At 37.6% G+C, this 25,256-nt stretch overlaps 1 protein-coding gene across 1 annotated transcript; it reads right to left on the bottom strand.

Annotated features, from left to right (window-relative positions):
* Positions 1–136: 136 nt before the first annotated feature.
* Positions 137–19,251, bottom strand: LOC140282135 (urea transporter 2). Its single transcript, XM_072376715.1, has 8 exons — positions 18,459–19,251; positions 17,796–17,985; positions 17,225–17,353; positions 16,423–16,612; positions 10,720–10,867; positions 2,840–2,974; positions 1,324–1,373; positions 137–606 (listed from the first exon to the last, which is right to left on the bottom strand). Exons 1-8 carry the CDS (start codon positions 18,583–18,585, stop codon positions 424–426), a joined length of 1,152 nt encoding a protein of 383 aa, XP_072232816.1. The 5' UTR covers positions 18,586–19,251; the 3' UTR covers positions 137–423.
* Between the last annotated feature and the right edge of the window lie 6,005 nt (positions 19,252–25,256).

Genomic DNA, 25,256 nt, shown 5'->3' with positions numbered 1-25,256 from the left:
TAACAGAAGGATTTTCATGCTTATTAAAAGAAGTTGTCTTTCCCTTTAAATAACCTGTTTGTTTGGCTTTATTTTATGTGTCATGGTGAGAGACAAATGATAAAAATAAATGCAGCAAAATTTGAATCAAGAAATGTACACATTTAATAGAAATTGTGAATTGAGATGTTTTGTGGTTTGCATGAGCGACTATTTGCTAAAGATATACTGCCACCCTGTGGACAAACCAGGCAGTGAGGCCCTCTTCAAAGTGAGCTTCATCTTTTTCACTCATTTGTAATGCTACGATGAAATAGCAGAGAATTATAACGAAAAGATTGTAGTTATTATACAAACATATTTATGTTTGGTCCAGTACATTAATCTCTTCCTTTTAACGCACCAATACAGTACTCTGTATGCGTGTGTATGTGTGTCCTCACACTACACATCTGTGCTCTCCCTGTCTTCTGTGTTCCCAGCTTCCCATTGGCCTTGGGGGCGCAGGTTGCGTTCAGGGGCCATCACTTGACCAATGGGGATGCGGTATGCTGCTAAACTGCCAGTCAACAGCAACATAAGTGTGGCTATTAGAGTAGCTGCCCAGCTGCACGCAGGGAGACCCACCTAGGCAGGGAGAGAGGATGCTTACTAATGAATGAGATCGAGGTGAGACGAAATGTCTAAGCACACAGTGTGAGTATGTGCTTCTGTTCTAGTCATGTGTGCTTATAGCATTAGCCAACTTTTTCTGTTTTGTTTTTTTAAGAAGATCATAGACTTCCCCATTAACACCTATTTTAACATTTTAGGCATTTTAGTAGAGTGGTGGGGTAATGTGATAATGTGATGTGATAATCTGGAGCAAATCTCTACAAGGACTGACCCAGCATATGAGCTTGACATACATCATGTGACAAATGTTAAACACACAGTGAGTGAGTAGCTCTAGAAGAAAAAACTTCTGCAAAAAAGGGATGGTGAAGCAAATCAGCTGAGGACAGTAGGGAATGCAGACACAGTAAGTAAGTATAGTGAGCATGTGACTGTCACATGACTTTTAACGGCTTCCTGAATCATATCTGAATTCTTGACCAGTATTGTGTGTATTATAATCTCTGACATAACTCACTAATTTATGATGATGATTACTATTTGTCTGCAATGTGAACCAGTAAAAATGTACCTATGCTCAGAGCAGTTTATTAGATATAAGTCTAAAAACAACGAGCATAGGGGGAAAAGGTATAATGCTTAAGTGAACACTGGTTTATTCAAAGGCCAGGTAATGTGGTAAACAACCTAAAAAAAAAAGATGAAATCCTGAAAAGTGTGTGTACTTACAGTTCCCAGCAAATTCTGCAGTGCGATGTCAGCATATGCAGAGAGAAAAGCTGCGGGCAGATGAGAAAAGATTAGGCTAAAAACTGTACATCACCACTCATTTTCTCCAGCTTGCTGATGTTCTTGCTGTACAAGACCAGTTAACCACACTCTCTCGTGATAGAAGTGGAAACCCTCATTAAAGCCAATTTACCTAATGGGATCAGAATAGCTCTCTGCCAAGCTGGTTAGTGCTAATGTCCATGAACCTCCAGCTGCAATTTGTTTCTGTCCTCATGAGTGAAAACACGGGTAGGAAGGTACAATGGAAAGCAGGTCTAAGCAGATTCAATCGACCTTTGAAGTGACAAAATTACATAATTACTCTGTCTATGTAATTACAGGAAATAGGCACAAAAGAGAGTGTGCAAAAAATAAATTTAAAATGAGAAAAGGGAAATGGTTTAGATCAAAAGATAGATGAGAGGAGAACTATGTTTAAATGAGTGGGGTTATAAAGTAGGATGTAGAGTAGAAGTAATGGGCAATAAAAAAGGACTCATGACAGGAAAGAGGAAATTAGTGAAGGAACAATTCTCTTTCATAGGAGAAAGAGAAGTCTGAATAAGCTGATTTGCTAATTACCAACATATAAATGTGTCTTGGTAAATGCAGTTTAATCAAGGCATAATTTCTATCTGGGGTCATCAATGTGTACAAGCCACACTGTTTATCCATTTTTTTACCTTAAGATGGCATGATTCAGCAATCAACTCAATTCAGTCGAACAATGATTAGTTGAGAAGAGCAGCGATGCACAAAGTAACATATTTATAACTCAGACAAACAAGAGGCCCCCCTCATACAACAAGATGACACTGTGCCTGTAAAATGTCTGGATTTTGCTGTACAGGGAAGACAATTTGTCTCATTTGTCTAGTTTCTGATCATCTCTGGAGTTTTACAGCACTGAGGGTGCACCCTAACAAGGAAGAAGCACTGAAGTGGCCAGTCCCTTCATTAACATCTGAAAATGAAAGTGAAAATGATTGAAACCTCATAGTATTGAGAGATTTAAAGCTATTTAAGCTTAAAATAACCTGTTACTGTATAAAAGTAAAGGTACCAGCTTATAAAAGAATGTGGGTTTGAATATTTCTATAAAATATAAGCTAGTATGGAATGTTTGGCTTCAGCACCACGGACAGAGACACTGGCACACTACAGCCGTTAGCCATGGGCAGAAAATATAGAAATTACTTCCTCAATCTGCCCTGTATACCACAGGCAGAGCTGTTTCGATTTATTTTTAAGACTATCACATATTTTAAAAAATATTTAACTCACTCACAGAAAATATTTTTTAAAAAAGGCCAAATTAGGCTAGAATGGAACACTGAACAGCATTAGTATTTCATATTTCTTGCAATTTATTACAACTTTCTGTAAATTAAGTTGGTAAAGTTTTATGTTATGTCACATTCGAGACAAGAAAATAAGATGTGTCTCCACGCATTTGTGTGTGCAGTTGTGTCACCGCTAGCAATGGCAAGGAGGTGGATCCTCCAGCTGAAGGTGAAGAAGAGTCCTCCAACAGCCATGCAGCCCAGAGCTCCATTAAACCCCGACAGACCCGAGTACAGTGAATCGTGACGCACTGCCATGGATAAACCTGACACATACAGGGGGTGGGGTGGGGGGATACAAAAACAGTGAGTCACAGCTGTTGACAGGTCTGTGAATATGAAAGGCAGAAACACACACACACACAACAGATATAAGAATTCTTGATGAATCTGAAAAACTAAACTTGTCCATGTGGTGGTGCTAGACACAAACCGTTGAATGGCTGCCCTGGGTGCTTAATTCATGTGTAACCTAAAAAAACCCACTTTAGCAGAGAAAAAAAATAATAAACAGTCCAATTTGGATTATTTTGTCTATACCCTTTTAGCATATCATTCATCTAGAAGTTCTTACTTTGCAGTCATGTCTAACAGCTCTTCTAGCAGCTCTTCTTTTTTTTTTTAGTGTGGCTGCAGCTTTAAAAAAAAAAAAAAGAAGTTTGTTCTGCAACAAGCCTGTAAACAGAATAAGAATTGCAGACATGAGAGCTTTTGTGGACAACCATGCAACAACTTTTATTAGATTCATCAAATGTCTCACAATTTGCCATGTCACTTAATCAATAAAATCGGATTTTAGATTTTATAACATTAAATAATCAGCATTTAAATCTTTAGGATAGCTGCTCTGATTGACTTTTTTATTGTAACTTTTTAGTCTTGATTTTATGATGAGGTCTCTCTGCAGGCTATTGATGATGAAAGTGGGTGCACAGCACATCAGTGCCTCATCTCTGACTCACTTCCATACCAGACAAACAACCCATTGAAATTATAGGTAGACTGCACAGGGGCATGCCAACTGTGATAGATCTCAGCAAGGCCAGCAGGACCTCATAGCCTTTACAGTTTAGCTGTTTTTCTCAACCCACACATGATGGAGATTAACAGTACAATCACAATGTGGTTGGGGTAAGCAGGGTGCACAGGCCAACAAGTTTCACTTAGAGGTTGAACATGATACTGAACATTCCTCTGAAATGTTCAGGATAAGCAAATGTTGCCAAGTGTAAAGTGCCAAAAGAACATCATTTTGGTTTACTCTGTTAATTTAATATTTTACCAAGCTAAATCACTTTCACTGTGTAATGGAAAATGAATTCTTATATGCATTGTATTGAGTGTTACTGTGTATGACAATCAACTATACCCAAAGACAGATGACGTGATGAGCGGGCATCTGTTTTTGCCTCAGTGGTCAGAGCAACTCTGTATTCTCTACTGTGTTGTTCTGTCTTGCAAGATATTATTATTATTAAAGCCTCTTATCTCCTCAGAAGAAAACAACTGACTCTGTGCGTTACTAAATTTCCACCACAACTGCTTCCTCATCTCAGAAGAGGTCAGAGTGACTCTGGAGGAACTTCTGCTTTTTATCATTATCATTTTTCTGTTGTTTCAGAGGTACAGCATGATATTTCTCCAACGTTGTACCACTTTCTCCCATTTTTAAGTGTTTGCCAATTAGAATGAGGTATTTGGTCATAAATCAAATTATTGGACAAATTAAAATTTTTATGTAGGGGGTAGACTAATAATCACGGCATATTCGCATCCTAAGGGATGTCACTTTCACCTTTCATGGCGATCCATCCCTCTGCTGGTAACAACCAATGTGAGTTCCATTAAGGCACTTGAGAGAATGTCAGACAAACACAAACACACATCACGAAGATACATTGTCTGCGGACCAAATGTGGGTTTTTTGTTGTATTTTTTCAAGAACACTGTTGCTCGTCATTAGCTTGTTTTCATAGATGAGCTTTTTAGTTTCTATCACAAGATCTGGCAACAACAGTTCCATCAGAATTTAATGCAAAACAGGAAGGCTATGGCAAAAAAATATTTTGTGGCGAGGGAGAAATCAGAGTGTACTACAGTTCCATATTTTAAGGGATATGGATGTAACTAAGACTTCGTACATTACAGTCCCCTATTTGCACAGGGGGGCGCAATGCTGGCATGAGTGATTATTCATGTAACATGTAAATGGGAATATGAATAGAATATTCTCTATGCAAATCATGTGAACATATATATTGAAATATTGTCCATATTAGATTAAGGACTGTGGAATGCTGCTATGCACGCCCACATAGCAACTGTTCAAGCATTTTTGCAACAAGCTGCACCTTTGATCAGTTATTGCTTACGGACTGCTTCACTGACAGAAATTGTAACATCATAAAAAAATCCTGAAAACTGTGTGCAGAGGAGCGACCCTTTGTGCCCTCAATGAACTCTTGTTATATTTATTTTGTGCACATGTGCACTATTAGCCTGATGGAATAGGCTTGTGTTGTTTTATGACATTGCCATTAGCGTCACTGGTTATTGCAAACCCTGTGTTATGAAAAAGCCTTTTCAGAACCCATTAAGAGCTTTGAAATGCCTAACCATGGATGCTGACCAAAGATAAGAAATTAAATACATACAACAATCTGCACTGCATCCTTCCTTGATAACAACTACAGGGTTTTTTCAGAAAGGTGTACATTTTGGGAGCTCTCCTGTAAACAATAAATCTTAGGCGGGGCTGTGATTGATTTTCTTACTTTCAGGCAATGGGAGCTGCAGTTCAGTTGTCTGTTCCTGGAGCAGACTGACCACACCCCTGTGCTTCCTCTTAATGCCGTGTGTCTGCTGACCTACTCTGCCAGCTATTCCCCTCCAGCTCCCTTTGTTTCTCCTCCTTTACAGCCACAGTCCCGACTTCATTACATAGTGATTTTCTCCTTCTCTATAATCATTTTCATTGCAAACATTTTGTTTTTTTACCACCATTACTTCCCCCCTTCACCTACCTAGTTTCCTTCATTGCACTCCCTTTTTCTTTTGGTCCCCTCCACACATAAGGTATCATTAAAGACTAATGGTAGTGCTGGAAGAAGCACCAGAGGATGCTAAAATCTTAACTGTTCTTTTTTTTCTTCCTGCCTCTTTTTGTGTCGATGTGTGTGCATGCGAGTCCCACCGAGTGAGGTGTTGTCTTTTCTAGCAGAATGAGTCTGAGTGCTGTTATCAAATGAAATGCACAATGTCGCCTCTCCTTTCCACTTCCCTGCATCATTTCTTTTTCACTGAATGGGAATGAAAGTATAAAACTCTGGACTGAACACTTGGAATAAACTATAGATATTCTTCTTCTTCTTATTATTATTATTATCATTTTTATTATTTCCCCAATGTGTGTGATCACTAACTTTGCATTTTTGCCTGTGCTCTTCATTCAGCTGGTGTATCCATCATAATGTCCTTTAATGTATTTGTGGGGTAAAACTGTTTATGGATACAGGTAAATGGATTGCTCTGTATGTGGGCTCATTTGTTAACACTGTGCTAGTGTCAGCTGCACCCGATGTAGAGGACACAGTCTGCACATGCAGCATATTAAGTTCTCTACTACAATGCATGCATAATAACTTCGTATTTTCACCTACATCTGTCCAACATGTTACCTCATTCCCAATTCAAGAAAATTGCTTATTTGAAAATGATCTCATGAAATGAGGTAATTAGAATGATCTTTCAGAGGTTAGATTTTGTTTCGTCTTGAAATCTCTGTTTACCCTCCCAGACAGAGTACTGACCATGTTAAACTGGGAATACATGTCCATGGCAGCATTAGTGAGTCTGTAGGCTGCTGGGGCACAGAGATGATTTGAGATATTTGCAAACACACTCATAATGAAAATCCTACTTTTGCTAAAGTTTACCTAGTTTATCACACTAATGCAATGTAAAAAGGCTAAATGGCTAATATGATAACTGCTATTAATTAGTACTGAACACAAAGTACAGCTGAGACTGATGTGGTTAATGAGAATTTCATTAACCACATTTATTAAATTTTGCCTCAGAGTGAGACAATTGACAAATGCTACAAATATGAATATCATCATTAATAAACAGTTCAATATAACACATTCAGTCATTAAGAGTGAATACTCATGCCTCATGCTGTGTGTGGATCAGCTTTCCTGCAATTACCAGAGGTCTGACCCATAGACTGTAACAAAGAGACTCTTTAAAAAAACAACCCATGGATATTTTTCTACAGTCTATAGTCTGACTCAAGATCTTTAATGTACATTATGAAAATAAATCCTGCCAGAAGCTGAAAATAGATTAGATAAGTAGGTAATAGACCTTGTCAAGCCCTCTCCAGTTTTCCTCAAGTAGATATGGTCATAAAGATCAGAAGAAAAACACATATCTACTTCCAAACATGTGTTCCTTCCAGTTTCTTCTGACCTGATGCTGCATGTTAACCAGAGATGGCAGATATTTTCTTAGTGGCAAATACATTTCATTTTATACATTTGAATTTCTGATATAAAAACATAGTAAACTATGAACTCTAGTTGACTTCTCCTATCTCAGAAAAATGTTTCATAGTGAGAGCAGAAACAGGAGAACAGAGAAACTATTTCTTTTCGTATGTAATGAATGCAGCAGGAGGTAGAGAGTGACTGGCCTACATACAGCCCCTGATCTTCTCCCTTGGAAACCCCTCATGGGAATATTATACGCAATTGTGCTTTGAGTCGCAGCTCTAAATATGGCCTCACACCCGATGTCTCTCTTCTCTCACATGATCGACCAATGACATTGTTTGTCTTTTATTAAATAGGCATTATGAGGTGACATGAGTATTGTTCAAATAGCTACATCGCCCCCACCCCCAACCTCATTGTCATATATGATTAAATGCACAAAAACTATTTCTACCTTTGATTAATTATCGGTATTTTTATCATAACACCAATGAAGTCCACTTTTAAACGTATGGGTCAACAAATTGATTTAATTCTGAAGTGATCTAACCTAGGCTGATCATCTGTCTGGTTGATAATTGTGGATGTTAACAGCTAAAGTACTGACAAATCCTCGGTGCTAAAAAGTCAGCAAATGCTAATACTTTAAGTTTGAATTGTTATATAGTTTATAAATATTTCAAATTACCAACACGTGCGTTTGGAAAAAAATATTGTTAGGTATAGTTGGCAAATTATCTAGTTAGCTGACCATACTTATGTTTGTGCTTATTGTTATAGCAGATAAAGTTTGCACAATAAAACGACTTAATCGTTTATTAATTAATTTCAGTTCCTGTTTTATCTTATTGAGTGATTTGCTTTCTTTTAGAGTTTTGCTTTCTTTTAGAGTGTAAGACTCTTAAGATACCGAATGTCTCCTGGTCGAGCCCTATACACACCGGTACAGCTTTTAAAGACAAACAACTTGACAGGCTTCTTGTGATTGGTTAAATTTTCTAGTGAATTATCTGATTAGAAATTGTTAGCCGGGACAGTGTTTAGTGAATATTTATCAGTGTTAGTTACAATTGAGGGTGACAACAGTAATAGCGACACAGAGAAACACACACAAGGACACAAACAGACTCTAACCTTCTCTTTCCTGAAATTAAAAATTAAACCAGAACATCTTTAGCACCGACTACAGAAGTGATATGATGCCAGTGGGAAAAAAACTATGAGAAAAGTTTTAAAAATTGATTGCTGGATTAAAGGAGACTAAAAGGCTGAATGACGAATAGGTGCTATTTAAATTCTGATGTTGTGACAGCTGTAGCGAGACATTAGGTGTTAATATCCTGTTACGATACATTAAACATGAATGTTATCAAGTAGTGAGATGAAAGCGGCGTCTCTGTTTTCAGAAATGTCAGAAAGATATACAGTTTGTACAATTTTGAGCCTTTATTTTTGAGACTGCAACTCTTTTCACAATCATTCTTGTTGCTACACATTCTGTCATAAGATCACGCTAATCCTCAATATTTGCTGATAAACAGAATGCAATGCCGAACTGGTGGTCGACCTTCTGACGTGTGATTAAGCGCACACAACTGTACTTTCACCTTACTTTTATTTTACTCTTTGTGTTTTAAGCCATCTTTTAGTTATGTTTATACAACACTTTCTTGGAGTCTTGGGTTAAACATAGCAACATATATCTAAACATAATGAAAAACATATGTTGCCTTCACCTAACCAAGTAGTAAAAGACAACACAAGTAAAACAACAACAGTCCCATAATGCAAAACAACAGTGCAAGACTCAAACTTAGGTCTTTTGAACCCACCACAACTACCACTCCTTCCACCTAAGAATGGAAATTTTGTTACCATTCTTAAATGTGAAACTTACCTACTGAGCTTACTGGAAGGAAGAGGTCCACAGGTTTGTACACGTGTTTGTGTCTGAGCTAACTCCCACTTTTCTGCTTCTAATGGTGTGACTCATAGCCTCCAACACATGTACACACACACATACACACAAGTATTTTAGGACATTGTGTTAAAGTTGTAGCAGTATATGGAGGCAGGGCTGGACTTCAATCATTTGTCATTCTCTTTTCTTAATTATCATAGTGGAATGATAATAAAAGGGACGTAGATCCACAGGCCTGTGCTTCTAATTTATAATACAGAGATATTATAGACCAGGCTACTTGTTCAGATGTCGCAGCAGTTTCAAATTGAGATTTTAGCAGCTGACGTTCTGTTATTGTAGGAGAGCTCCCTAAACTTTCAGATATACTAAGTACTAAGATAGGCTAAAAACTTTTTGTTTTTGGTCCCATAATTGACACTGTTTAAGTTGTTGGTTTGGTTTCAGGATTGAAAATATTAGGGTAAGTTGTTCCAGTTCAGAAACAAAAACAAAACATGGTCTGAGTTTGACCCTTTAAAAATGTTAATTAATCTTAAAAGGTAAATATCTCCTACTGCAACAAGCTTCTCTTGCGTTTTCAGGGTCCATCCCCCTGACAGTGACAGCTTCTCTAAAAAGCTTAAATGTGTTACATGCACTCATTACTGCAAGGAGTCACTTAAACCACCTTAAATGATCAATTAATGGTTACGGGTTGGGACATGGACCCTAAAATTGGCCCTGTTCAGTTTGGCTTGTGCGTTGTGCAGCATCTCGTCAGCCAATATCTGTGCCGTTTTAATGAGAGCCCTATATATTGAAAGGATTTTCAAAAAGGCAACGTGGTCAAGATCAAATTAGTTAATGGAACAAGAATAAAAGCCTGCCTTTCGCAGAGGTTGCTTTGTGAAATTCTAGTTGCAACACAGAGCCGATGTAGCCTATTGAGGTAATGCTTGCGATTCCGCCAATGTTTCACAATGTGCTTTGGATGCACCCAGATGACAAAAACTTTGCAGTGTTTCTATATCTGATGCAAGCCTAGTCAATCTGTGCAATCAAAAACAGGACAAGCATGGAAAATGTGTTATTTATTCAAAAGTATACGCAACCTTTGCAGAATCCTCATCACATCTCAAAATCTTGTTATAGGACACCAAAATGGCACCATAAAGCACAACAAGTGAAAATGATAGCTTTAAGAGAAATATAGAAAGTTGAGTGAGGCAGTAAGTCAGCTTCAAAAGTGGTAGGTGAATGGTCACAAATGTCTTTTACTATCCAAAACTTTGTATTAAAGTCTATTTGTTATAAATACTATCTAACATTAGTACATCCAGCGTCATTGAGAGAATTATTACACAAATGTTTTACAGACTGTGTGATACTTTCCGTTGGTGGTAAACTGATTTGTGTGGCACATTAGATGAATGATACTCAAGATTACATGATGTAAAGTGAAATGTTGATAAAGTGATCCTTGGTGTCTTGTCATAAAGAACAAAATAACTTAACAGTGTCCCATAGTGTATTGAACTATCGCACATTCTATAAAAGAAGAAATTGATGCTATAGTCTCAGTCCTTCCACTGGGACACACATAGAGACTAACCTGCTAATGTTCCAACTGCTGATCCCAGTAGAGCATGGATAGTCAGCAGTGGGGAGTACAGCACAACAGCTCCCAGGATGAGAAGAGAAGGTCCAAGGGCTTGACAGGCAAAGATCTGACCCACACCAAGAGGGATACCATGCATCACCTGGGCAAACAAAGATATTTGGGAAGAATTATGAGAACTGTTTACGCTTGCATTACACAAGTTTATATACGAGGAATATGTCCCAAGAGAAGGAAGACACTCACAAAAACAAAATGACGAGATGAGTTTAGTCTAAATAAGCTATTCTTTTCTCATTCTGCTTAAAGATCTATACACATACACACTGACAAACGCTGTCGATAGTAGGAAGAGAAGAGTTTCCATGGCGACATGATGGGCGTGCCTGCCTGCCACTGATATTTACAAGTCATAAATGGTCGCTACCTCACAACTCCTTGTGGGTACATGCCTTTGTGTGTTTATGTGTGTGTATATGTGTGTTTGTGCGAGATTAAATATACCGTCACGGTCGTGCAGCCATGCTCAGCAGAGAGAGCGAAGCTGAAGACATTAAATATAAATAGGACAGACGTCATCCCCATCTCTGGAGAGAACCAGAGGAGAGATGAGAGGAGGAAAGGTGGAAGGAGGTAATGGAGATGGGTGGAATAAAAGGAAAGAGGAGAGGGATAGAAGGAAAAATGGGGTGAAAGGGGAAAACAGAGGGAGGAAACAGAAAGGAGAGTTAAAGGCAAGGATGAGTTTGCATCTCATGGATCGTTTCTTTTGTTTGGTGACAACTGATTTTTATTGTCATTTAAAAACATTCCAGAGGCAAAAGTTAAGGATTAATATGACCGACCGACCGACCGACCGACTGAATGGACAGACAGACAGACAGTGCCACTTACTTGCTAACCCCACTTTGCAACTACCATCATAAAAAAACCAGAGAATATATACTAAAAAAAGAAGATAAATAAAAAAGAAGAGAGCAGAAGGGAATATATCATGCACACAGAACAATCATATCCAAGAGGTATAATTGTCGGCAATTTGTCATAGAATGAGCAACCATCTTCATATCTGATATTGCTATGAGGTTATTAATGTGACCTTTTTGGCCATGATGATTGTGCAGTGAAAATCTGATATCATGACAGATCTAATTAGCAGAAAAGAGAAACAGATTGAGTGAGGTGAGAAAGCGACACTGAGATAAAAAGAAGGATTTATGTTTTTCAGATCTTATAATGAACAGAACAAACAGGGTGTCTATCAGGGAAGGAACAGCATTTGTAAAGCCAGAGACAGACTGATGGAGGGAAAGAGGAATGATATGAATAAAAGCATGTTGAATAATAAAAAGAAGAGAAAACATTGAGCCAAGGGAAAGGCAGACTCTTTCATATGAAGGTAGGAACACAGAGAAAAACATCTCAGAACTTGGAGTTGAAACTTGTGGAAAGTAATTTACTGTGAGGAACACCCTTTGCCACGGGGTGTGATGCTTCTTAATAAGATTGTGTGTAAATCTCAACTTCATATTCAGCACACCTAACAATGCTGAGAGGGTTTAGGCAGCATGGCTAATCTCATATCACAGTGAGTTTGTAGATCATCCTGAACAGAAACATACACACGGCAATGAGGTAAACAAATTTAATTGTTTTAGTTTTTTTGTTCCATACCAGAAGGCCTGCTTACAGGTTAAATTAGATTATGTCCAATTAAGAAACCACAAAGTAATGATTTTCTATAAGAAAAACAGCTGCGGAATGGCAGTATGTTTAGATCCTGTGCATCTTTACTCAATAAAACTGCTGTTGGAGGGAAAGACGAATGGTATAAATAAAAAGCATGTTGAATATTAAAAAGACCCAATGTGCAGTTTTTATTCAATAAAACTCTCCCTATAAAACTTCTGCAAATAACCTCAGTGAGCAATAAGAGAGAGGCCAGTTGTCAATTTTCAATTTGTAATTTGAAAATGATATTACACTGGAAAGACTGTATAATCTATTCTATACATATCTAAATATTTCTAGACAACTTACATATCATAGACCATATTTGTTATTTTGTTGTCTGCATAAACAGCATATTAGCCAATCTGTGAGTGATGCATAAACACATATTCAAGTCGATTAGATTTGGGTTAGGGTTTTTTTTTTTAAAGGTATACTGTATTGCAGCCAGTGCTCCAATCACATGGACACAAGTTCGGGATCTCTATCAATCTGTAGAAACTGCATAAAATGTCATGAGCACCTTATCTTGCTCTCTAAACTGAACTCATAGTTTAAACAGTTTGTGCTGAATATAATTTGCCAACAAGAGCTCCACCAATGACTGTTGCTAAGTAACAGACACAGATCTGCCTGATTTATGGATATTGTGCCCTTATCAGTCACATGTGGGTTTCTCTTTTAATTTCCTGTTATATGTGATATCTATTGCTAGTAATTGCATCATACTTTGTGGATATTTATGAAAAAAGTATAAGAAAACACATTTTCTGGACTTACAAATCCTCACTTCATAACACCAAAACTATATGCCTTTCCCAGCATAATTAATCTGCTTGATATTCACTCCTCTGCCTTTTCCTAGATGAGAATATTAGTTTTCCCTTAGATGAAGCCAGCCTGGACTTACAGCACCATTAGACTGTCTAGAGTGTATACTGCATTTTGAAAAGGTGAGAGAAGATGGTGTGATGGATCTTGAACTGTATTTGAAGGCATCAATAAGCATGAGTGGCACAGTAATAAAATAGTCTCAAGACATTCTTTCAGTATATTCAACCATCTCCCCAATACATTACGCACAACCTAACTACACGGTTAATTATGAGGTTATTGCTGTCCTAAACTAAGCTTCAACAGATAGTTTATATGCATTAATTTTAAAGATAAAATTATTTCTAATAGGATTTAATTATATTGGTCAAGCTAAGCCTCATTTAAGGAATAGATTAATCACAGAAAACCACATTGACCAGTGCATCACACTTTAAAAGCACCATGTACTCCTGGAAAATCAGCATGGATGAATCAACACCTCTCTAAAGAAGTTTAAAGAAATTATTATAGCCTCCGTGAAGTAGAGAGTTATTGTTTGGAAGTTGATTTTGCTCTACCAAAGTGGACTTGATAGAATAGCACCAGAGTTTGCATAAAGGACATAAAAGGGTGGGCGTACTGGGTGTATAATACAGCACTGACACGGGTATGGTTTATCAATTAATGGGACTGAGTCACTGTCAGTTACTGTATAACATCGAACCCTTGCATACATAAGCTCAGGCACCAGTAGAAGTTAAGTTCAGAAACCTTTCTGTTGCACACGGTACTCAAACAATGAAATTCTGAGGGGAACATTGACAAAACCACCAAACATTATATCAGAACCTGGTCATATGATATTACATAGACAATAGAACATGATGCCAATTCATTTTTTATCTTCTTTTCATGACTCTCTGCCCCAGCATGAAATTCTCTTTTTGACTTAAAGGTCAAACTGAATCTAGCATCAGCCTTTCCAAGTGACAGAAGCTTACATATGCAACCTCTCCCACAAACATCTAGTAAGTTTTAAATATGATTAAAAATCAGATTTCCTGTTGATTTCGGCACAAGCTTGTGAAATGTAAATTTTATCATTCTCATCAGTCCACAAGGGATCACTGAGTCTCTGTGGCTGGAAAATGATCCACCACCTATGAATGTGCCTAGATTTGTCACCATTCATAAAAACAACTAGTCAGACCAAGAAGAGCTACATGGACACTTTCTTTTGAGGAGATACTTTAAAGCAGTATCACTTTTATCCACAACTGTACAAAATAGATTGAATATCCATGAAGAGAAAGCTTGAGTGCAGCTGACCTAAGGGGTAGTATGAATAGGACCTGGTGCCTATTGGAAAACAGTCCAATAGCATTTTGTTCAAGTGTTTTTATGTATTGATTGTTAGAGTTTTCTGGCAAAAGGTCTGTGTTTGGAGGTCAAATTGGTATGGGTATTGAGTTACACACAACTGTCAAGAAGGAAATTAAAATTCAGCATTTTGTGAAGCAGAGAGGGGATGATTCTGGCCTATAATTTCTTGCAGCTGCAACCTTCAACCTTGAACGCTTGATTAACATCATACAATCCTACTAAGTGTGATTTGTGTGGAAAAATAGAAAAAGGAGATGAGGGTGAAAATGAGCAGCATTAGCTCTCAGTTTTGTGCCTTTTGGTTTGCTTTTTAGACTACAAACCTAAAAACTAATAAAGATAATAAAGCAATATTCTTATGATATATCTTATATTACTAAGATTTTTATATGATGTGTGACAATGTGATAATATTGCATAAGATTCATTATCTACAGCACTTTTTGTAGAATACCCACATCCCAGCTTAGTGTGGTCAGATTCTCAGTGTCTTTTCCTAAGTCATTGTGAATTTCTCCTGTCGTCTTTCCTTATATCCAATTATATTTTCCAACACGGTCAAGGAAAAGAGCTTCGGAAAAGATGGCAGGAGGTACATTTTTTTAAAAACTATTCTACTGTACCCTCATTTTACTTTTGCTTACTGTTTGGTTAGATTTAGCTATTAAGTACAATGTGGTTAATGTACAATAAACATAGTTTCCACATGAACCCATTATGACCAGCAGCAATGTACATGTTGCATCACTATTGCCAATCAACAATTTCAAATGATCGTTCAGGTTGTTTGTGCTTAACTCTAAATATGGTTCATAAAGAATTCCTGTGAAATGATATTTGTTCGTGTAGGAACATACTGCCAGTAATTAATTGATGATGTTGATTAATTAAAACACAAAATGAATGACTTCCAGTGTTAGTCAGAGCATTTGCATGTGAATTGTAAAAATGGGGATGTTACAGTCTAATTCCAATCAGGAAGTGACAGGTTTCCTCATAAGTTTCCTCATAACGTGTTGTGTTCACATGCATCCAACAAAATTGTGTTGATGAGGGTGAGAGTTGTATTTTGAAAAGAACATTTCAGACCTGAAATCAAGTGCTTAGCTGCTCCATCCACCTTCCCCTCATCTCTCCCACCCATGAATTTGTGGCCTCTTAAAAGACATTCTAATATTTAAAAGCTTCTTTTCATAATACAACCGTGCAATTGTGAACATCGTTTTTTTTTTTTCATTCACATGCAGTTAGTCCCATGACCACTAAAGGTCACTTATTCTCTGGACATTAACTTAATTACTGGCCACATTTTTCTGCGTGAACAAACACCTAATTGACATATTTTAGTAAGTCTCTTTTTAAGACAGACTAAATGTTAACTTTTTTCAAAAATATTGATAAACATTTGAGCAAAGTCACTAATTTGCTATATAAGTTAGAGGTTTAACATTTCAAATGCTTTGCATTTCATATTTCTAGATTTTTTTTTTAGGCTGCGAACATCCCTTTGCAAGTCGTGCTGGTTTTCAAGAAAAAACACACAATTTATGTCCATCAGCACAAGCACAAAGATTTTAGTTTTGCGACTATTTCAGTGAAAGTGGGTGATGTTTTCACCCGACTCTACTCCAAAGTCATTGTTAAAATGTTAAGCTTAATTTCTGCTAATAAAGAAATTGTTACACACTGGAACTTTAGTCGGTCTGAAAAACTTTTTATTTCAACATTCTGGCCCCATTTTGCTCCCTTGTGTTGGCGAATCCTCACCTGTATTGCATTGAGCTCTGTGACATTGGGCCTCAGCATACCGGGCGGTGTTGCTGGATGATGTGGAAAATAGGGGTTGTTTTCACCAGTACACAGGAGATAGAGGGTGATAATGATGTTGAAGGGAAACACAGCAGCAGGCAAGTCCCAGTGGCCCAGTAATGTGGAGAGCCCACTGAACAGAAAGACACTATAGAAAGGAAAGTGGAGGAATGGATGAGTACTCATACTGAAATGGACATTTAACATAATCTGTATGTTTCACACACAAAATACAAAGGAAATTTCTTTCCTTTTAAACACATTTTCTGTTTGTCAGCTTTCTTGCAGCTTATTTGCATTTGATATTTAAAAAACACTAAAAAGGCACTAAAATGACACATATAGTGTACTGCAGATTGGTTGCTTTATTACTGATATGCAGTTTGGGAAAAATACCCATTCAAATTTACAATGACCAGTTTTTCCTTTCTAAAGTAAAAAGAAAACATTTGCATGCGTGTACTCTGGTTTGGGTGGGTGTCTCCTTGACATGAAACCCCTTAACATTTGTTCTTTTACTAGAGGACACAAAAAGCTATTGCTATGAAAGGCTTGAACCTAAACTCTTAAGGTGGCTGGTAAGAATTGTCTTCTTTTTTTGATGGATTGTTTTAAGAGGTGAATAGAATGCGCTCCTAATCTATCACAGTAATTTGGAAGGTGATCCAGTTTTCAGAAAGTGATTTAGTTTTGGGGGAGTTGTTGGACACCTGCCTTGACTGTTGAGCTTTAGTATAAACAATGCGCGCATGTTTCTTACCAAGTAGCTGAACCGAGACAAACAGGGAGCAACAGCCACCAGTACCAGTCCCCAGCCGAGCTGAACACTCCCATCAGCAGAGACACCAACATGCCATTAAAACCATGAAGACCCCTTGCCACCTCAGCACTGCACAAACACATAACAGAAGGACCGACACATCACGACTACTTCTAGCTTTGACTCAGATGACGGCATCATACTTGACCAACAATAGGCTAATAAATCTGAAATAAATCTTTTTCCCTCACTGTTTATGGATCCTCATAATTTTTTTTGGTTTTTAAAAACATAATGTGAAGGTAAATGTATTCACACATCAAACTTGAGAGCATCACAAGGCCCAGTTTTAGCTGGAAAGACTTTCAAAACCTATGAGGTTGAACATTAACTTATTTCACATTGTGTAGCATGAATTTTGGATAAGTTAAAATATAGGATTTTTTTAGTAAATAGATGTATATGGGGATATCAGTCAGGGAGCTGTTCTTCTTATGAATTTTAAGTAAAGCCTTAAATCATTGACTTTTGGCACAACTTCTAAGCTTTTTTTCATTCTTTGTACATCCACCTGTCCTGTCCTACGATGACAGCTGTTAGTGTAGAGGCCAGTACACCCAGAGTTCCCAGCAGGCCCTGCCAGGGGGAAGCCCAGTACAGGGCAGCCAGAATGAGAGTCCCACTCAGCGGGTTGTTGGCTAGAATCACCCTGGTCACCCCTCTCAGCCCCCACACAGTCAGCTGCAGCACAAACCACTTGTCTAGGAAACAAGAGAAAAAAAAGGAAAAAAATAACACTGAACAGCAAAATGTTCAGAGGCTGTAAAAGTGAAGTTATAAAATGCAAATGCTGTTGCTGCAAAAAAACAACAACTATTTTCTCTGATGGATTTATGGGAGCTAATTTGAGTTTTTGTAAAATAACCAAGATGGGATTTTAATGATGATTATGTTTTGTGTTGGAGGAAGAGTGCAGCAGTCTTCCCTGTGGGAGTTGTGTGATGATTACATTTGCATATTTTAATGGTGATGTAAGCATATCTGAGTCATCTGCTTATGATTATGGTCATTTCAAACTTGCCAAGTCTTTGGGAATTCTAAGTTTTATGAATAATCACATAAAGAGAAGATCTAGATCTCACTTTTAGTCGCAATATTTTGTATTTTATGATTGGTCTTATAGTTATCTGTAAGGTTAAAGAATATCTGATGGTAGCAGTGAGTAGTTTCCTACCTTGAATGTACTTATCAAAGTGCTCCATGTCTCCAGTGCACAAAAGCAGACTGTTCAGTACACGCCGACTGAAACTGGCACGAGTCCTGCTGACCTCGTCCACCTCTGTTTTGGTTTCTATCCACATGCTGCAGCTGCAGAACAGCACCACTATAAATGTGATAAAACTTTTGTATTAATGCTGAAAAGTCCTTTAAAGTTCCTTTTTAGTATTCTGTTTCTTTTTGTTCCTTTTACGCCTTTGTTTGTTCTTCTGCTCCTTCCTCTCCCTCCTTCTGGCTCATCCCTTCTTCTCTTCTCCCCTTTCCTTCTCCGATGAGGTTTAAGGGGGTGACTTATAAACTAGTGGGTAATGTATTGACTCAGCCTTCTGTGCCAGAGAAGAACAAAGGTCAACCCCATCAATTGTGGTTAAAGAGAGGAAAATCAGTCCGTTGCATGCTCCTCGTTGGTTGTTGCATTTCACAATCACCTTGTTCCATCTGTCCTCTCTTTCCCATTTGTTCTGTCAGCCCCACTGTGACATCTCCTCACCTACTGTTTGTCCATTTAAGCTACTCATCCAGTTTTTATTGCACCATGTGGATGAATGTTTGTTTTTCCTTCATTTGTAAAGCCATTAGAGGGTGTTGTGCTATCTCACATTTTTCCAAATGGTGTAATCTATAACTCAGATATCTTTTCTACTTTGCCTTTACTGAAAAAATAATTAAATGAATAACCTGTCTGAAAGTTATTATGATTGATATCAGATACTTCTGTAAATTCTCAGAGAAACTTTTAACAGTTTCATCATGACCTGTACACTGTCACTTTTTCCGTCGATTATGTTTCTACATTTTTGAGCAATCTCACTTTGTCGAAAGTCTGTGTTGTGTTTGAATGCGTTAGGTGTTGTGAAAAAGAAAGTAAACCCTGTGTGAATTCTGAGGTTTTACCAATTGGGACGTAATTAAAAATCATCTGGTCTTTCTCAGGTAAATACAACCTCAGATGAACAGCAACTAGCATGCAATAGGACACATATTTTTCACAAAAAAATAATCCATAATTTGGACCCAGTCTGAGAAAAAGTAAATGTACTCTTAAAACATCTCCAAACTTTTTTTGAGTCTGTCTTTCTACAGTGAGAAAGATCATTCGCAGTGGTAAAACATTCATGACAGTTGCCAATCTCCCCAGGAGTGGGTGTCCCTGTAAATTCACACAAAACCAGACAGTCTAATGCAAAGAAAATAATAATAATAAAAAAAAACACAAGCAAGAGCTACATCGACAGGCCTCAGTTAGCATGTTAAGTGGTAAAGTTAATGAGAGTAAAATTAGAAAAAGTATGGTGTGTTTGGAGGTGGTACGAGCATGTACATAGCAGCACAGCTTTGGTTTGCAAAATGACATCTGAACAAACCACAAGACTTCTGGAACAGCATCCTCTGGACAAATGAGACCAAACTGGAAGTGTTTGGTCATAAAGCACAGCACCATATTTAGAAAGAACCAAACACAGCATTACAGCACAATCACCTAATATCAACTGTCAAGCATAATGGTGGGGGCTGATGATTTATGCTATTTTTGCAGCCACACGACCTGGACACCTAGCAGTCAGTGAGGCAACTACGATCTCCTCCTTTTACCAAAGCATTAGGACACAATCAGGTATGAGGCCATCTGTCTGACAGCTAAGGCTTAGTCAAAAATGAAACATGCAACATTAAGATGATATTAAGTACAGAAGCAAATCTACAACAGAAAGTCTGAAAACGAAAAGAAACAAGTTGTTGCAATGACCCAGTCAAAGTCAAGACTTCAACTTGATTGAAATGCTTGTTGGATCTGACGAGAGCTGTGTTTAAATAAATGTCTGAAAACCTCATTGAACTAAAGCAACGTTCCACTACCAAAAATTCCACTACAGTGATGTGACAGAGTGAGATCATCATACAGAAAAGTATTATTTCAACTCATTGCTGCTGAAGGTGGTTCTACAAGCAGCTGAATCATAGGCTGCACTTAGTTTTTCACACACTGCTGCTGCATTTTGGCTTAGATTTTTTTTTTATTAAGCAATTACAATGTGGAATATGCCATGTTGTTCATCTAAGGTTAACATTTTGAATGTGTGTTAATCTATAACTATATATATCACATTTTCACAATTTTGTACCGGTGTTACTTTGTACTATGTCACTTTTAATGATGTCAATGCAGTGATTAAAAGAAAAAAGATTTCATGCAAACGCATGTGCACAAGAAGCTATAAAAACATTGTTGATATACATCCATTAGAAAGCAAAAAGTGGAGCATGTGAAGGCAAAAACAACATGTCAGATACCATCACAAAATAGAATCTTTTCCCTCCTTTTAACTCAGAATAGCAGGGGTCCAAACGCTTTGTTTTTGCAGGTGGGGACTGCTGTGCCATTTAAGAAGCCCATTGTTCTCTCTCTCACCCCCTTCCCCTGTCCTCCACTCCTTCCATCTTTCACTTGCTTCAATAAATACATCCGCCTCCCCCTGCCTTTCTATACACCTCAGCTCATTCCATCAATCACAGAATACGGAGCAAAGAAAAGGAGTTGCACTGGGTTACACACCAGACTGGGCCGTAATAAGAGGAAGGCTGCAGGTAAACAGTGAAAGATACACTTTGATTTGCACCTATATTGGTTTTATTTAAAAGGTTAACAGACACATGCAGTCCTGTCTATACTACATTAGGGAGGACCACCATATGTGCAATATATATTTTGTGAGTGCAGTCAGTTTTAAGTCGTTCAAGCAAAGGCTACAGGTCAATGGCTGCATAATGTCAAAACACTTAGTGGATGGAAGCATAAAGTAAAGTAAACAGTATGTGCTCGTCTTCACTAATGAGTTACTGTATGAGTTTCACAGTAACTGAATGCTGACAACAGTGATTGAAGCAGAAGTAAAGACCTTTGTCTTAAAGGAAAATCAAGTTTCAACACAAAAGGCCTTTTATTTTTTCACTGCTCATGAGTTTACACAAGATTTCTTTTACTGCATAATGTGTGCGATACTGCTGGCCAATAATTGTGATATTAGGGTATGCATGGGGCTTACTATAAAGCTCCAGTATAAAGCCAAGAAAGCTGCAGGTTAGGATGAGAATTCCCATTCAGGCTAAGACTAACCTTTTTTTTTTTAGTCTAGACTAACAAACCTTGTTGTCCAAGAAAAATAATGACTAGGAATGTTCCAGTTATCAACACAGTTTATGGACTACAACAAATGTTATATCACAGCATTTTGCAGCATCAAGCTGATTTTATTGCCCCAAGATACTCCTTCAGAAAAACACATATAGTCCAATTTAACAAATATATTACTAGATTATCTAAAAAATAGCCAAAATCAACTACATAATCAAAACAAAACATCGTACCTCAGTTGAAACCATAAGCTCTTCAAGAATTTAGAAGAAAGTTTTGTAGGTTTGAACAAAATCTTTCATCACAGCTTTTGACCGCTTTTTTTTCCCCTCAAAACTGCAGACAAGTTCTGTATAGAACAGATATGACTAAACATCTGTGCAGTACCACTCAAACGTCACATCATATCAAGTTGTATCAGTACTCAAGGATTGCATCAATTCTAAGTGGATGTGTTATCCTCTGACAAACAATGAAAAATAAATACCTTAAAGAGGCCTGGTCAGTCATGGATCCTAAAGCAGAAACTCACTTTGGTAAATGGGAAAACAATGCAAGAAGCAATAATTAGGACATATGATACTTACTAGTCAGAGCCAGATAGGCCATGCTCCTAAAATGACACCAGAGTTAGTTCTAGACTTGCACAAACTAGCACACAAAAAAGTTCTTCAGTTGTGATGTAGGGGTGATCAGTGGAAAACGGAGGTCATGTAACAGCTTTATGAGGGACACAGCATGATCAAAATGACAATAAAATTCACTTAAAAATATGATATAATGACAGCATCTTCTGAAGAAATATATTCAATACAGTTTTGTTTATATAGTGCCAAATCACAGCAAATGTCATCGCAGGGCACTTCAAAGAAACAGTCCAAAATACCCCTGCTCACACTGCAGCAAATCATTTTTAATGTTGTGGGTGATGGTTTGGCAATCAACCAAACGGGACTAATGTCACATAATTGACCAATAGAATATCAACACAGTACAAATTCAAGCAATTATTAGGAATATAAAAAGGATACAATATAGCAAGCATGATGCCATTAACCCCAAGGAGGCCTACAAATAAGAACAGCAGCACGAGTTTTGATTAGGTTACAGAAATTCCCCAAAGCCACTAAGATATCTAATAAGTGCAGTGGCTGAAGAATCTGATCTCCAAAGCAAATGCAACACAAGGCCTAAAAATTATATCAGAAAATGAGAAGCTGAAATTACAGCCCATCTGGTCTTAGAGATGCAATATTCACACTTTATCATGTTGCTTAGCCTCAAAATGTTCCTACAGCCCAGAACTGAAAGTCTAATAGTCTCTTATTATTAAAGCATTTTCAGGTAGCACAAAATCTGAGGCACTCAATCTGCAGAGAACACTGTTGGGCCAAGACAGTGAAGTAGAAACTTATAAGAGGGGGAACATAGAATGACTTTGTTGTCTGAAAGAGTAAATAAACATTGGGGGTGGGGGTAAGGAAAAAGAGTACTTATTGTGCACTATTTCCATGGTGATCTGCATTTTTCTCTTGGTTCTTTTTCTTCCTCTCTCTGTGTACCTATGTGCATACAAATTGACACTCACAGACTTCATTTTGCCACTTTATTTAGATATGAATCCATCAGTCTTCTAAATCCACTTAATCCAATTTAGGGTTCTGGGGAGTAGAGGGGGTTGGGCTGAAGCCTATCCCAGCTGCCAGTGGGCAAGGGGCTGTGATGATTGCAGACAGAGGACCTTTACAGCAATGCAAACTCCACACAGAAAGGCCCTAGCCAGGATTCAAACCTTTTTGTTGTGAGGCAACAGAGCTGACCACATCAACACCATACAGCTATTGACATGATTCCTGATAATTCAATCAGTTTCCAGTTAAGTTTGCAGTCATCCTGCTTTCTTTGTAAAACACTTAAACAGCCAAGAATGCAGTCACTGCCATTACAGCGAAAAGGCACACCCTGCCTGGAAGAATTGAATTTTACATCAAGTTTTAGGGCTGGCTATCTTACTCTTTTCAGAAGATAGTGAGACAATAACATACTTTACTTTCTTTTTGCATTCCACTATGTTAAAACTAAAAGAAAATAGTCACTGTAAAGTTGTTTGGGATAAAACTGTACAGCAGCTTTTGCAAATCGAACAGTAAACTAATGGGAGCAGACTGGGACACAAAAAGGGTTTGTGGACATTTGTTTTAACATTTTAGGGTTAAAATGACAATACTATGACATTTCAGTCACCGCAGTATAAACCTCAATGAGACTAAGAATCCTGGTAGGAAGTGCAGTGCTGGTCTGTGTGCAACAGGATTCGAACAGTGCAAGATTAATGGAAGATGCATCATAAATCGGGAGTTGCAGATTTATGGCTGTCATATGCTTCTTTCCCTCGCTGTCAAACCCGAGTTTATGAACTCAGCCCTTCGCCTTATCTGATATCTAAATCTCATGCTTTGATTGTGACTTATTGAAAGAGAAGCTAAAATAGCTGATGAGAAAAAACAAGATCTACACACATCTAAACAGGACAGCTGTTGTGATAAAATAACCATTTTAATTTGTTATAGATGGTATATATAAACTGATGGAATTATATGGTGTCAAAAATTAACACAACGCAGAAATCTCGATGTGGATTCTTATTCAGGCTCTTTGGATTACCATGACCTATGGCAACTGGGCTTCCTTTTGGATCTTGATGAGAGGTGAGACATCTTCAAGATTCAAGATGAAGTACTGTTGCCTCACTCCTTTTTAATAGTGTGCTGGTGGTCTTCCTGAAAAATCTATTGGTTTTCAGGGCCATAGAAAACCAATAGAAAAACCTTCGTACTTACTCTATTACATACTGCAGAGATAATGAATTCATCCACATTAGATCTTTATCATTTCTATTTTGAATTATTTTTGGGGGGGGTAGCTCATGTCATAATTTGTCTAATTAAGAAATACATTTGTTTTAGGTTTTGCTGGACCAATTAATCAACCAAAGGGTTACCAGTCAGCACTTTTGTTTCTTCCTCAGGTTTCCAATTCTAACGTATTTTCTTGGCACATCAAATCTGAAACCAAACTATAACCTTTAAAAATGAAAATCTTACGAAGCAACAAACCTACTGATGCAAATTGTTTCATTATTCATCAACCCTGCCCATCAGTTCTATAAAGTTATTTGCCCTTTTAACATTTTCATAGTACACATACAGCTGCATCTCAATTAATATTGACTTCTCAAGCATAACCAGCATGGAAATAACCTTTACCTCCTTACAATATATGAAAAACTAGACTAGCACTGGAGGGAAATAAGATTGAGCAGGAGGAGAAGAGTAAATGACTGATGGATGGATCTTTCATGTTGCTCTGGTGAAACCCCTGAGAATGAGTTGAGCGACTCCTATTTACTCTTATTTGCCTCCCAATAACCTTTAACTACTCCCTTTCTTTCTTTTGAAATGGAAAGGTTTATACAGTGTGTTTGGTCCTACATAGATAGTGATTCCTTGAAAATATGGGATTAACTGCTTAGAAACTACAAATCCATTTGTAGTATTTGGGGAATGGTCATTCATAACCTAAGGAGAACCATAAGAATGCTATTATAGCTTTTATATAGAA

This window comes from Leuresthes tenuis, unplaced genomic scaffold, assembly GCF_036924035.1.
Source record: "Leuresthes tenuis unplaced genomic scaffold, fLeuTen1.0.hap1 SCAF_22, whole genome shotgun sequence".
NCBI classification, from domain to species: Eukaryota; Metazoa; Chordata; class Actinopteri; order Atheriniformes; family Atherinopsidae; genus Leuresthes; species Leuresthes tenuis.
Note: the sequence above shows the minus strand (reverse complement) of the source record. Positions and strands in the feature narration are given on the sequence as shown.

What these genes read in the sequence shown, in the direction of transcription:
- LOC140282135 (XM_072376715.1), bottom strand. Translation starts at nt 18,585, where the DNA reads ATGTGGATAGAAACCAAAACAGAGGTGGACGAGGTCAGCAGGACTCGT. An exon ending in TGTCTCGGTTCAGCTACTTG is followed by an intron (nt 16,613 to 17,224) that starts GTAAGAAACATG and finishes TCCTTTCTATAG; the next exon opens with TGTCTTTCTGTTCAGTGGGC. An exon ending in TGCAGAATTTGCTGGGAACT is followed by an intron (nt 607 to 1,323) that starts GTAAGTACACAC and finishes CTCCCTGCCTAG; the next exon opens with GTGGGTCTCCCTGCGTGCAG.